The 14164-nt window shown below is 43.6% G+C and overlaps 3 protein-coding genes and 1 pseudogene across 7 annotated transcripts; all 4 read right to left on the bottom strand.

The window, feature by feature from the left end:
* Positions 1-1709: 1709 nt before the first annotated feature.
* LOC100274084 (putative magnesium transporter NIPA4) lies at positions 1710-5352 on the bottom strand. 4 transcript variants are annotated; one of them, XR_002266936.3, is made up of 10 exons: positions 4813-5352; positions 4168-4224; positions 3901-3991; positions 3647-3807; positions 3415-3542; positions 3188-3325; positions 2513-2605; positions 2331-2446; positions 2145-2253; positions 1749-2061 (listed from the first exon to the last, which is right to left on the bottom strand). XR_002266936.3 is itself a non-coding variant. In NM_001148463.1 (9 exons), the coding sequence occupies exons 1-9, from the start codon at positions 4991-4993 to the stop codon at positions 1937-1939; spliced, it is 1083 nt and encodes a 360-aa protein (NP_001141935.1). In that variant the 5' UTR covers positions 4994-5246; the 3' UTR covers positions 1710-1936. The 4 variants fall into 4 exon arrangements, 2 of the variants coding, with proteins under 2 accessions (NP_001141935.1, XP_008667577.1); NM_001148463.1 differs by lacking the exon at positions 2331-2446 and having other exon boundaries at positions 1710-2061; positions 4813-5246; XR_002266935.3 differs by having other exon boundaries at positions 2331-2605.
* An 886-nt stretch (positions 5353-6238) lies between these two features.
* Positions 6239-9589, bottom strand: LOC100502273 (uncharacterized). Its single transcript, NM_001196750.1, has 6 exons — positions 9347-9589; positions 9177-9245; positions 7661-7726; positions 7255-7376; positions 7050-7178; positions 6239-6560 (listed from the first exon to the last, which is right to left on the bottom strand). The coding sequence occupies exons 1-6, from the start codon at positions 9492-9494 to the stop codon at positions 6447-6449; spliced, it is 648 nt and encodes a 215-aa protein (NP_001183679.1). The 5' UTR covers positions 9495-9589; the 3' UTR covers positions 6239-6446.
* Positions 7943-9170, bottom strand: LOC109943980 (anthocyanin 5-aromatic acyltransferase pseudogene; annotated as a pseudogene). The gene is made up of 2 exons (NR_164103.1): positions 8379-9170; positions 7943-8269 (listed from the first exon to the last, which is right to left on the bottom strand). The product of NR_164103.1 is annotated as an anthocyanin 5-aromatic acyltransferase pseudogene (transcript).
* A 950-nt stretch (positions 9590-10539) lies between the features above and the next one.
* LOC100383817 (uncharacterized) lies at positions 10540-13861 on the bottom strand. Its single transcript, NM_001176449.1, has 6 exons — positions 13159-13861; positions 12630-13033; positions 12181-12458; positions 11278-11673; positions 10790-11191; positions 10540-10679 (listed from the first exon to the last, which is right to left on the bottom strand). The coding sequence occupies exons 2-5, from the start codon at positions 12784-12786 to the stop codon at positions 10796-10798; spliced, it is 1227 nt and encodes a 408-aa protein (NP_001169920.1). The 5' UTR covers positions 12787-13033; positions 13159-13861; the 3' UTR covers positions 10540-10679; positions 10790-10795.
* Between the last annotated feature and the right edge of the window lie 303 nt (positions 13862-14164).

Raw genomic sequence — 14164 nt, 5'->3', positions numbered from 1 at the left:
ATACTATATTTTTACATTATAATATTGGTAACTTACTTGCCTCTCTATGCTGTAACTATGGCTCTGCCTCTAGCACCCGCATGTAGAAAAGTCGGTGGCCAAGGCGTTTCATGTGCGACATTTCTATTTGTGGGCTTATGCTCGCGCGGGATGCCGAGCGATGTTTTTGCCACGGCTACGCGATCTGGAAACTGCAGTTGCGCCTGCTAAACGAAGAAGGTATGTTCGAAAGCGTTGTATTCATGATTGTGTTTCGTTGCAACGTGACGAGCTATTGGAATTTAGCATATTTAAGCCCACTTGTGGGTTACTCAATTCATATAAGAAAATCAAGGTGATGTAGGAACGAGATAAGAGGTTGTAGTCTCACATTGCTCATTTAGGTACAAGATAACCAATTTATGACCCTATTTGGGACTACTTCAACTTTTAAAAAATTAGTGATGTTGGTGAAGCAGGTCATTAGGAGCTTCAAAAATTGTGTGAACCTTTAGAAGATATTTAGATAAGCTATTTGCTTATTATTTAGATTAAAAATAAATTTTAAAACTATTTAAATTTATATTATAAACTATAGTTTTACACTGAAGCTGAAACCTAGAGCAGTCCAAAACACTTTCTATATGTGAGGGTGTGCATTACACATGTGACACACAAAGGGCTATGGAGGCTGCTCTGAACTGACCACACGCGCTCGCTCGCTCACTCGTGTTTCACGTTTTTTAACGAAATTAGCGTGTGACTAGTGACTTACGACCTGCGTCGATGCACAATCACGTCGTGACGTGTTCTAAACAACACTTTATTTTTTGCCTTTTATTTATTTAGTTATCGAATACCACACATAGGTTGTCACGCCAATCGGGAGTAATTAGGCAATCTAGAACACTTGCGGCGACTCCTCTATAAAGGGGAGACGTCATGTAGACTGAGGACACAACAACCAACTAACTCGTCTTCTAATTCTCAACTCTCAGCGTCGTTGCTCTGTCCTACCATCCCTATGTTGTCGTGCAGTAGATCAAGAGAGAGCGGTGTCTCAGAACTGACGTCAGCAATTCAACGGCCTGCATGAATGCCGATGAATAAGGCTTCTAGTAAATGCGCCTGGCACGTTCGCTCGTGTTCTTCAAATCTAGTCGTGGGAAACACTATAAGTAGATATGCATTTTCTGTTTATCGTGATACAGATCTTTTGCATAGATCTACTGTTCGTTTATCTTTTTTGTGTTAATTGTCATGCTTTAATAAATATCTGTGGAGTGCTAGCTTTGTTTTTGTTAGATGCTAATAGATATGTATTACACAGTATGGTTAAATTAATCTTAGACCATGTTAATAGCAGTCTCTCTCGACATAGAATTTTGATTAAATAGTTATATCTAAAATAGATAGATGGTAATAACTACATAGAAAGAAGATGCTGTCTGCAATGCACTGGCCCGATCCTGCGGCTCAGTATTTCCCAATCATGTTGCTTCGTCAATCCAGTCACTCCCCGTCTCGCTCTATCTTTTTCCGCATTCCCTGTCTTTTGTACCGAATTCATGTTCATGTGGTGGGGATGAATGAAACCATGCATAGGCTCTGCTCTGAATACATGTTCCTGTTTGTTGCCATTTTTTCTTCCCATTGCTGATGCAGTATATCGTTGGAAGGTACTTACTTCCCAGTAGCTCAAGTGAAGAGGTTCCACAGCACTCAATGTTCCTGATGGCTGATGGCAGCCATAAATTACGCATCCTTCATCAGTTATCACACACGACAGCCAAGAGAAATATATTGGGAGTTCCACAAGATGTTGGGCATACATATACAATTCTGCCAAAGCAAAAGAGGGTCCATCCATCGTACCCTTAGTACAAGCTCACTGATAGCATTATCTATATAATACCCACCCCTAACTCTGTGCAAATTAATGATTAGCAAACATGCGTTAATGTGGTGACCGGAATGATTCGGACGATCTTAGAGGAATTCCTTCACCATCTTCATCTGTTTGTTTGGAGAAGCGCACCGAAGAAGATGTAGGAAGACGGAAGGAGGATGACATCGAAAGCCCTACATTGACACATGAAAATATTTGTCTCAGAGCATGTAAATAACCCACAAAGGAAGGAAGGAAGATGGAAAAGTTGGCATACCACCATCAGCCATGTCCTTTGTTTTATGTAGAAGAAAAGTTCCAGAAAGGATCGTAACAAAGCCACACATCTCAGTCACAATTTGCGTAGGATTTTGCCTGTCCCAGTCCTGCGCACCACAGATACAAAATGGAACTAAGTGGTCTCTTCTCATGTGTTCCAACTAGAAGTATTCGCGGGCTATGCCTGAAAGCTGAAGCTCAGGCTCATACTGCTTCTTTTACAGTTTAGTCTAATGCAATCCAAGGAAATCTCCATTTGAAATTGGATTTGGAACACTGGCTCAATCACTATTTAGTGCCCTGCTCAAATTTCACAACCAAAGTATGAAAGCTGAAACGATAAGCTACAGTAATTGAGACACATACCTTGAACATGATGACACTTGCCAAGATAGTTAAAGATGTGAACATGGTATAATAAATGGGTGACACAACTGCTGTATTAAACGTGTCAAGTGCCTGCATTCAAGGAGAGAAAAAACCATCACCACCATTTGTTTTATAAGAAAATATAATTGCTTCATTGGTCAGGCAAGGCTGATGTCTTGGTGAATCAACTTGGCTGTATATAGTGCTAACCGAAGTTTTAACCATTCAATCATATCACCAATATTACCAGAACATTCAGACTTCATCTCCCTAAGGTATCAAATCTATCGGAGTTCCCAACATCTGGGGACTACTAGTCCTGCTGGGTTAGAGAATAACAAGGTACATAAATGAATCATATGCCCTTATATGCCAATCTCCTCTTTTTTTGTCCAGTTCACTTCTAGAATTCTAGTCACCGTGTATTATGCTGCTATGCTAGATCAAGGAAAGAGGAAAACAACAGTTGGTTTCAGATAACAGAGATCAAAATACCTTTTTCTAGCGAAAACAGCAGGAATTTCAAAAATCAGAATACAGGCAACGAGAGAAGAAGAAAATAACTGTACAATGTCTATACAGGGAAGGAATTCCAGAAGACAAGATTATACAAATGAATTAATCCAAGAACACAGGGAAGACTTTAGTTGTGCTTTCAAAAACTCAGAATACCTTGTTCAAGTAATTCATTTGGGTAATGATACATGAGATGACAACCAGACTAAAAGCCCATGTCTGTGGGTAAATAAGCTGGTTCGTTCCTGAAAAGGTCAGCTTCAATGCTATACCAAGAGCTTTCACGCTCATGACCTGCATAGTTAGGCCAACAACTTAGTATTAAAGCACACACCAGGAGATGATAAACACATGCTATATGCCTATATCAAAAGAACACTTACCGAGATGGAACCAACGAGAGAGCAAACACCTATGTAGACCATGACATGTGTCTGCCCATAAAGTGGGACAAACCGATAAACAAGTATGGCAGCTATAGCAATTACCACTGCTGCATAACACATGAAGGCTGAAAAACAACACCAAGTGGTTATGACTTGGTGGTGTGGTGTAATTATTCATGAAAGAAGTAGCCAATTAAGCAGATACAAAGCAATGGGTAATAGCAAATACCTGGTTCCGTAGCCAGATCCCACACTTCTGTCACTGACTCGATTTCACGCTCTGGTGGAGCATGAAGGACAATTGTGGTGGATCCCACAACACATAGCGCGCATCCAAGAATTCCAAATATGTGCAGCTTCTCCCGCAGCATTACATGTGCAAGCACAGCGCTGGAGAACAGAAGATAGCTCCAGATTACTGATACAGTCAACAAAAGGTTGCAGTAAGGCAATACATACAGTTCTATGACTGAGAATTCGTGCCTGATAATAATGCTAAGAGCACCGAGAGGAGTGACCAAAATAGCCGGTGCAAATGCATAAGCTGCGAAATTTGCAACTTCTCCAACAATCACTGCAAAAGAATTTCACAGAAGAGACAGTATGTTAAGTGTTAGAGTGGACGCATTAACCAATTCAACCTAAAAACTTAAGCCGATAGGAGAAGTTAGGCAATCCATTTATACGCTTCAACATTAAGAAGCTATCTATTACAACGAAATAGAAGAAAAAGAAGAGGTAAGCACTTACTTGTTATCATGCCAACCCACCAAAGAGGCTCATATAAATAAGAATAGCCACCAACCCCTGTCATAACAATAACATGGAACATTAATACTGCAGTTTGCTAGTATAAATAGACAGACGCCTCAGGGTAAGAGTACAAATGAGGCCTGAAATTGCGATATAAAATCCTGTAGGAGGGGTGGGGCGTCCGAGATATAACATGACATAAGCCTTCTCGATTTTGGGCATAAGTCAGAGATGTCATGTGCGTGGGTATCTGTCATTGAAATTTTTAAGTCGGGTCACACATTATTTACCAGCAATGCAATGCACAATTTACTTAATCAACAAAGTGGTTTGCTAGAGAAAGGTGCATTTTGGTGCAGAAATACAGTGAGCTTTAGTCAGTTAATCACTGAAGCAGTTGAACTCCAACTGCAGCTGTTACATAAACATAAAAAAATGAAATCTTTCATCAACAACAGTTCTACATATCAATAGTGACTAACGAGACATGTTAACTCGGGAATGAGGTTCAAACTAATGGATTTGGCATCAGTTCTATGATGAAGCACAGAGTGAAGACAACTGGCCAATTCTCCAAGACGTATTGAAGAAGCAGGCAAGCGCACGGCGTAGGGACAGGGGAAGGGAAAAGAGAAAGGGTACCCGCTCTGACGCCGGAGGATGCGGCCTTCTTGAGTCCCTTCTTCTTGATAATGAAGCTGGCGCCGATGAAGAGGCTGGAGGAGAGCGCGAGCACCAGGCCCTTGATGTTATCCGCGGACATGCCCGTGTACCACCTACCCCCGCCTGAGGCGGAGGCGGCAGCGGTCGAAGTTACATCCATGGGTCGGGCCCTATAAGGGTATGATGCTCAGCAGAGTCACCGCGCGGAGGTCGACGAGAAGGGGGCTGGTGGTGCCCTAGTTGGTGTCATGAGGAGGGGCGGTGCGCATGCGGCAGCGGAGCGAAAGCGAGATCCCCCTCTCCCGCCCTATCCTTGGTTGTGCGGCGGGACGGCGGTTGGATACCGTACAGGCGATGGTTTTGCCTTGTCGGCTTGTCTTCACTCCTCGCCGGGGGCGAGGGAAGCCGGCCGGTTGTCGGTCTGGTGGTGCGGCTGCGGCGAGAGGGGAGGGCTTCCTCGGCTCCTTTTCCTTTTGCAGCCCAGTCCTCAAGTTACTTGCTTTTTCCCAAAGCAGGGACATGGTGGATTTCTTGCAATTTCCCCTCTTTTCTTATCCAAACGTAAACAAGTTGAAATTAAAGCCTCTCCCTCTCTCGTATTCTAATGGTCATCGTCTTCGGCCCGTTCGGTCAGGTTGAAACAAGACTAGGAACTATTTCAGGTTATCAATTGTTATACTACAAATTATACAATTATTTTAATTAAAATTTTTTTTGAGTAGATTCCTGAATAACCGAACGGGTCTTTCGTCGGATTTGTGAGGACGAAGAATCATTCCCAGCCCTGTTCTCAGTATACATTCCATAAATTTCTCTCGATCTAAATTAGTTCCTTAGCATATTACAATTCTACAAATTTAAATTTTAAAATTATATATCTTATGATTTTAAATCTTGTTTGCTTAACATATATTGATTTGATATAATCAGTTTGCTTTTATCTCTAAATATTATTTCCTCTGTTTTTTTTTTCATTTGTTACGTTTTAGTTCAACAAAAATAAATTTATATTCTAACGAAGACAGATTATCCGCGAACGGGGATGGCGAGACGGTAAATTCTTTATTGGCATCCTTGCTCGCGATACAGGAGCTAACAATCGGCTCACGTTTTTTTAATACTAAATAAAAAGACTATACATGAACAATATAATTTAGTAATAGCTAATTGATGGTTAGAGTCCATTAATCTTTATTCGTCCACAATTAGCTCAAACGTAATCTGCTTCCACAAGATGTGTTATTGTGGATTGAGATGAAATATCATCTGCACGACTGCACGGCACAAATAAATAGAAGTGAGGCTGTTTTCTGTCACATATAGACATGTTGATATTGCTGTCCACCAGTAGAAGCGCAAGGCCAACCACCGAGATACTTGGAGTAGCGAGCTTAGGCAACCAACGAACCGAAGTATGGCTGTTTCTTATATAGATGACAGTGTCTGATACTGTATCATGCCGGTATTGATGCCACCCACCCGTGCCTCTGCTACTTAGCTGCGGTTGGGAGGCAAGACTACATATTGTCAGGTAAGTTTAACTTGATACATCATTATATAGCTGCTGCCAATTGTCTTCACCACATATAGCAATATACAGGACCAAAACCATGTTAACAGCAGCTGCCTGTGGCGGCGTCAGCTTCTGGAGCCTTCTGCTTGAAGATGTTCTTCTTGCTGACCCCTGCTGAGGAAGCATCCGCCAGGAGGCTTGGCGTGTCTAAGATCTGCAACGTGCATACAGGCCAATACTATAAATAACAAGGATCTTATCTATCTGCTTCCTTCCCCATTTAAGGGGGTGTTTGGTTTCTAGAGACTAAGGTGTTGTTTGAATGCACTAGAGCTAATATTTAGCTGGCTAAAAAATTACTAGTGAAATTAGCTAACTAACGAATAGCTAATAGTTGAACTATTAGCTATGGTGTTTGGATGTCTCCAACTAATTTTAGCTACTAACTATCAGCTCTAGTGCATTCAAACACCCTCTTATTTTTAGTCCCACTATTTTATTCCCTAAACTGCCAAATGTCTATTTTAGTTTCCGTATTTGATAATTTAGAAACTAAAATGGAATAAAATGGAGAGACTAAAATTTTGTCCCTAGAAACCAAACACCCCCTAAATCTCAATAGTCGATTTGCAGGTATGTGCAGCTTGGAATATTGTCAAGAATAAGGCGGCATACATGGTACTGCGAAAATATATATACATACCTTTAGAACCAGTTCCTCAAAACACTGTTCTACGTTTACTTTTGTTTTCGCACTGCATTCTAGAAACAAACAACCGTATTCCCTGGCAAATTCAATTCCCTCCTTTTTCGTGACAGCCCTCTCACTTTCCTGCCAAAACGAACTGTTTAAATCAGTTGTTTCCAAAGGTGCAAAAGGAGACTACAAAATTTTACAATTGCTTTACCTTGTCTACTTTATTTCCAACAAGCATCTTTACACAGTCCTGGTTGGTTGAATACAGGTCAATTTCCTTGGCCCATATATCAGAAAGATTGGTGAACGTCTCTCGTCGACTGACATCATACACTGGAAATTTGATGACACATAAAATTATCATGTGTGTCTATGCAATAATTCAACAGAGCCAAACAAGATGCAAGCAGATAAAAAAGGGCAAGCACAAATACAACAGGAAATGTGTTGCCAAGTGTGGTGACTCTAAAGCTATGCAAAACTTGGTAATGGAATTTAGACACTTTGGTTGATAAAAAGAAATTATCCTATTTAACAATATCAACTAGAGAGTGTCTTAGTAGGAAAAAAAGTGCAATGCGACAAATTTACAGGACAGTAGTAGTTACGAGTAATACCCATAATGATCCCCTGTGCCCCTCTGTAGTAAGAGCTGGTCAAGGTCCTAAACCTCTCTTGTCCAGCTGCATAACAGGTAATCGTCAGCGACAACAAAGGCACAATCATACTCAAAGAATGTAAGATGTACAAATAGAGAGGGTAAAGAATAAGATGGACACAATCAGAACAAGAATGGCACTGTCCAATGGAATAGCTAGCTCTTCCAAACAAAATACGGAGGGAAAAGGACAGACCAAAATGATTGTTTTCTGCTACTATTGGACTCGGTCACTTGCCTCTGATAAGTCACCATGTAACTTTCGAGCCTCTCTATCTGTCCAAACATCATCCTATTGCTTAGGGAAAAAAATTCCATCATCCATTCACGCTGCAAAATGAGGCTTCTCGCTGTCCCACACCGCGCGCCGCACCACCACAGCCCTCCTGCGCTCCGCGCCACTGCAGCCCTCACGCTCCTCCCCAGATGGCCAAAAGGGGGCGGAAGTCGAGCCGGTTAGGAGAAGATGGAACCCACACCGATCTCCCACATTATCGGTCCGCACGGAAACCACCGGCCATCTTGCCTGCGTGCCGCACATGGTCGACCCAGACGAGAAGGTTTTGGGCTGCCATGGAGAGAGGAAGAAATGTTGTCGCCGGTGTTAGTTCACTGACGCGCTGCCATGGGCAATTGGGGGCTGCCGTCACATGCAGCACTAACATGGGATGTCTTACCGTCGCCGGCAGCGAGGCAACCATGAGAGCTAATGGCATGCCGCCCACATTCTTAAATTCAACCTAGTCTTTAGGGACTTGCTGCCCGTGCAGCGTCTATTCTTCTATGGCAACAGGCCTTCTCGACATCTCCAACGGCTTCACGCTCCCCAAGCAGCCACGGTTTAATTACTCTCTCGCCGCTGCACTAGGACACTTCTACTCATTGGCTAGGATGCTGACTTGCGAGATGACAGCCAAACTCGTGGACTCCATGAGGTGTAGGCTGCTATATTCTGCCTCGACACCAAGTTCAGCAAGAAGACCGTCGTGGTGTTGGATGCACCCCTGCTGCTGCTAAACCACAGGACCATAGGCGCCACGATAACTAGGACCTCCGTTGGCACCATGGCATCATGCTTGCGGCATTCCACTTCACTGAGAAGCAGTCCCAATCTTCGCTGTGGCCTGTGGTGCTCCTCCTACCCGTGATTTGTTTGCTGAAAAGTCCCCGTCCTGTATATGCTGCTTCAAACGTGCTGAGCCATTGGATTTCAGTTGGGACATAGGTAAAGAATTGACAAGTAAGCTCTGTTGGATTCATTAGAGCATTTTTATTATTTTTTTTCTTCTCCATTTGGTGCTGTGATGTTTTGTGTGCGGTTTAACGGATTTGGATCTAAGCATCCTTGAAATTGTATTGTGTGGCTGTACTCATTCATGAATGAATGGGGTATGCTGGAATCATTGTGTTCCTTAATCTAAAAAAATGTAAAGAAAAAGAACCATGCTGGTGTTATTAAGACAATGGTTTGGTACCTGTGTCCCAGATGGCAAGCTTGAGTTTTTTGCCACCAATGCTAACCATCTTCACCTTGAAGTCAACACCTGAAGGAAATAAATAGGGGAACAGAGATTGAGGTTACACTGATGCCGCGAGGAGGGGAGGCGATCAGATCGGGGAATATAATCGAAGTCAAAGAGATCACCTATGGTAGGGGAGAGGTCATCGAAGGAGTCGGCGGTGAAGCGGAGGAGGAGGCTGCTCTTGCCGACGCCGGAGTCGCCGATAAGGAGTAGCTTGAAGAGGTAGTCGAACTCGGGCTGCTGGCTGAGGCTGGACGAGGAGGAATCCATGAGGATCGGATAGGATGGGATCGGAGGAACGGGGCGACAAGACGAGATCTAGGGTTTGATCCGCTTTGGGGGGGCGTATCGTGAAGGGAACAGCGAGACCTCCAGCTGGGCGCTGGCGGAAGCCGACGGCTCCAGGTACACGAGGGCGGGCGTAGATGGGGCCCTTCCCTTTTCTTCTCTTTCCCAGGCCCAGCGCTAACTAACACTCGTAAAAAAAATAGCGAAACATTTCGTCATAATCAAAACTACTACTAAACTGAACTACTTCTCTACTATTCTAGTGGTCAACTCGTGCCTTTCCTTTATCATGGGACGAAACGTCGGCAACAACAAATCAGTCGAAATGACCGACGCCTACGGAAATTATATTTTCTTTTGCAAGGATGAAGGACCTGTTTGATTCGTGGTTAACTGTACCATACTTTGCCTAAAGTTAGTCGTTCGAATTAAAAAACTAACCTTAATCAGAAAAGTTAAGCAAAGTGTGATAAGTTAGACAGCAAACCAAACATGCTTAATTTTCTTTGATGGCCTGCTTGAAACGTGGAAAATCTGCGCTATTAATCGAACTGATTCCTATTAAATTCCTACACGATTTCTATCTATCCAAATGATCCCTCAGCAAAATATTAAATTCCTACACGATTTCTATCCAAATAATGAATAATCCCTCAGCAAAATAGCTGCAGCGTCTTCTTCGTCCTTGCAAATAAAATCGATTGCTATTTATTATTATGGCGTCAACGAAAACATCATCTTGCCTGGGCACTAGCAAATCCAGGTAACCAAACAAGATATTGCCACAGGTTACCGAAACAAGATATTGCTGCTAAATGACAACAAGCTGTGAGTACATTGTCCCACACCCCCACTTCTACCCTGCCTCAAGATCCAGAATACTATACTAAGCTAGGCAAAGTAGTTAATGCAGTGAGTGCGTTATTCAATACTGAACACATTTTGTTGTTGCCCATCTAGTTCTACCATGCAAAACTACAGGCAGAGAAATGGTCCTGGATTCACAAGCCGCAACACAAACATATTTCTGTGCCAAGTGGTCACTAATCCGTGCCTTCATCCAAAAAAAAATTCTAACTTCATGAAAATTGAAAAAAAGGGAGCATTATGCCTTTGTCCTGCAGATCCTCCTAGATTCAATTAACATGTGCGCCAGATGACTCCAATCTGCAAAATGGCAACCAGCTTGCTTAGCCGGGTTTCTTATCAACACACAAAAAAAACACATAGATTAGCCATCATCAAAACCTCAAAGTAACAAGTGACAGCGAGCATACTCTGAATCAGGTCCTGTGATCCTCCAATAAGGGCACTGAAGCAGATGAACCAACCGTTGTTGATGTGGAAGCAATAGCGGTATTGGAGATGTGGTCAGGAGAGAACTGCTCAAACCTGAGCTCAAGATCCGGTAGTTGCTCAACAGATACACCATTAGAGAAAAGCACGCCACAGGAATCAGGACCATCGGTGAGCGAAAAGGACAGGTCATTTAGCTCTAAGTACTGTTCAGCTCCTCGTGCCACCATCGTAGGGTGAATCAAATACTCACCGCATGAGTCACAATGGTTAGTATTGTTCACCATAGCCTGGGGCCCAAGCTCATCCACTTCACAGAATATAGTTTCAATAGCATCCAAAGATATTCTATTATCACTACTGTAGTCAGCAGTTGAATCAGCCTGCATCGACACCAGAAATAGAAAGTCACTGGAGCTAACAAGAAACAAAACAAAAAAAGAAAGTAGCCTGGCATCAACGAAATTACCAGCAAACCATCGTCACCAGCAGTACGTAAAACATGCATTGAGGTTGAGGAACATCTCATAACCTCAGCCAGCAATTGAATGTGTATGCAGTCATTAGGAGCATCAGGAGAAGGTCTGACAGGATGAACTCCATTGACAGCAGGTCTGTTGATACCTTCTGCCGAGGAGCCCAAGGAAACCTTGACATCATAACTCACAGCCAGGCGTTGACCAGCAGAATTCAACCCACCACGACTTGATTCAGGTGCGCAAGGGGCCACAGAAGGCACACATGGAGAACACTCTACATTACTGGCATCGTTCCAGTCTTCTTCATTGAATGGGGCACCATACTGTGCGCCAATCTTGGGCCCTGGGCCACTTTTCTGAAAGATTTTGCATAGAACGCAGGCATCCTGCGAGGAGGAGGTGAGAAACAAATTAAACAGCAGCGGCCATTGGTAACTTCCCATTCAGCAAGGAGCTAATATCAAAATGTGGCAACTCTTGCACACATGTTTGTGTCATTCTGTTCTCTAATTAGTTTGCAAATTCGTTCAGTTATGGAGGTTGGCACATAATCCAGAACTATGCATTCTGCTCAACCAACATACTCAATAAACAGTAACATGACCACATGAGCTTTCTGTTCTGGCTGGCAGTGGCAGCCAGTAGGAAGGAACCTGATCTATCATCAATTGAAGGAGCAAAAGAAAAGTTGTTTCTCCAAATATTTAGATCACCTCGTCAAGCTTTCAGAATTTCGATGGTTTTGTCAGTTTCCAAGCTTCTATATAAGAACTACATACAGCCAAATCAGAGTAATCTGCCTAAATAAGGATAGTAGATGGTCATAATATGCAAAACAGTGCATTTAATAAGGTCAATAATGAAAGTACATCAAACACATAAAAGGATCATACCAGTTTAACACCAGAAGCAGCTATTTCCTCGTCCTCCAGCCTATATTCATACATTACCCAGTCAGTTCTATCACCTCGTGGTGGCTTGCCAAGATGAAACACTAAAGTTCTCTTCATCCCAACAGTCCTAGAATTATATACCACCGGCCTGTCCTTCCCGGTAGCTTTCCAATATCCAACTCCAGTTGAGCGATTAGTCCTTAACCCACTAGAATATTTCCTATCGCGCGGGCAAAAGAAATACCACACTAGATCGTTACTCTCCAAGGAAGCTCTCTCTATAAAAAGTAAAACAAGAGACAATAAAGAATCAGAACGGTCCATCATCTGACAAGTAAGGTATTTGCAGCCAAATGCAAAACAATACAGAAACACACGTGCTGGTAATTGTACAGATCCTTTTTGACTCCTAATGACACAGAAATAATGAAGCTGATGTGGTTCGATACCTGGAAGATCCCAAGGGGCGAACTTGTATAGATCAATCTCAGTGATAGCATTGCAGCGTAAGTGTTTTCCCAGTAGTTTCCTCTTTAAATAGTAGACTGTGAGTTCTACATCAGTTGGATGAAACCGGAATCCAGGAGGAAGTGATGTCTTGGCCATAGGGAGAACACTTGTTTCACTTTTAGCGGTAATTGATGATAGTGAGAGGCAAAATCGGGAAAGAAGGAAAAGATGTGGTTAAAGCAGCAGGTTGGCGAAAGCTGGAACGTCCAGTATATAGAAGAAAGTTTGCCAACTATCAAGTCCAATGTCCATATATTGTAGGGCGACAGAAACGTCCCTGGCATTCACAGCAGTGAAGGCAGGGGCAATCCTTTTCTGTGATATCAAAAGACATGTGAAAGTCCTGCACGAAAGAATGCACCGGTGTGTTATTAGGAACATGTGATTGAAAAGGAAAAGTGTATGTCTCTGTCTTGTAAAACTCAACATGACAAAATGACGGGACATTTAACTATTTGTCATCCTTACCAAAACCCCTTAATCATGTGTCACTGACCCATGAGTCATGGCAAAGGATTTTCCACCCACCTCCAAACAGAGTGGCAAATAGTTAATTCTTTTCCCAAAATGACGTAATCTAACTTGAAGAAACTCAAGCAAATACACGGGATGCGGAAGTGGAATGGATTCAGCTTTAGCAGTGTGAGAAACAACCAATTGTAGCGGATTGGTGTGGAAATGTTATCACCCAAAACAAAGCGGGCTCACCCAAACTAGAGTGGAAGTGCGGATGCAGGCATGAACAGAGATCTGCTGTCAAGCAAAACTAATCCGTCATGCAAACAAGGAGCGCACGTTTACGAACTATTGGGGACGTTCTGGTAACCACAGCAAGTCAGCAATCACTGCAACTGAGTGGAATCAGCCCTAAATCAACTGATAAGAGGCCCGGGAGCTGAACAGTGGGATACGTGTTGGAGGAGAGATCCAGTTGCAGGAGCCAGGAAAACGGGGTTGGGGCGAAGAGACTCACGAAGAGGAGGCGTCGGCGGTGGGAGGGGGAACGCTGCCGCGGAAGCCGCCATGACGACTAGCGAGAGGTGTTGGAGCTGCGATGGGTGACGAAAGAATGGACTGCGGCGTGGCGACTGCCCCCAGTCCCCACTCCCCACCAGCCCAGCCCCCGGTGAGGGAGTGGAGGGGAGGGACACGAAGGCGCAAAAGGCTGCTGGACCGGACCTCGATGAGGAATGCGGGAAGCGGGATGCATGTACTGCTCGGCTCGCCTCGGCTTTGGCTCTGCCGTGCCGCCGCCCTCTTTCTTCTTACTCCTTCCTTTCTCCCACGCGCCACTGTTATGCGGTTAGTGTTTGGGCTGAGCAGACGGATCCACTGGGCCAAAATGCTGCTTATTTGTAAGTGTTGGGCCTCTATTCCTCTTCCCAGTTCGAATGGGCCGTTCGTTTGTGTTGGACCTCTGCTCGAGGCCATTCTCGGGTGGAGAGGCTGTCAAGAATCGCCCAAGGCCGAGTCC

Source organism: Zea mays, chromosome 2 (genome assembly GCF_902167145.1).
Source record: "Zea mays cultivar B73 chromosome 2, Zm-B73-REFERENCE-NAM-5.0, whole genome shotgun sequence".
NCBI classification, from domain to species: domain Eukaryota; kingdom Viridiplantae; phylum Streptophyta; class Magnoliopsida; order Poales; family Poaceae; genus Zea; species Zea mays.
Note: the sequence above shows the minus strand (reverse complement) of the source record. Positions and strands in the feature narration are given on the sequence as shown.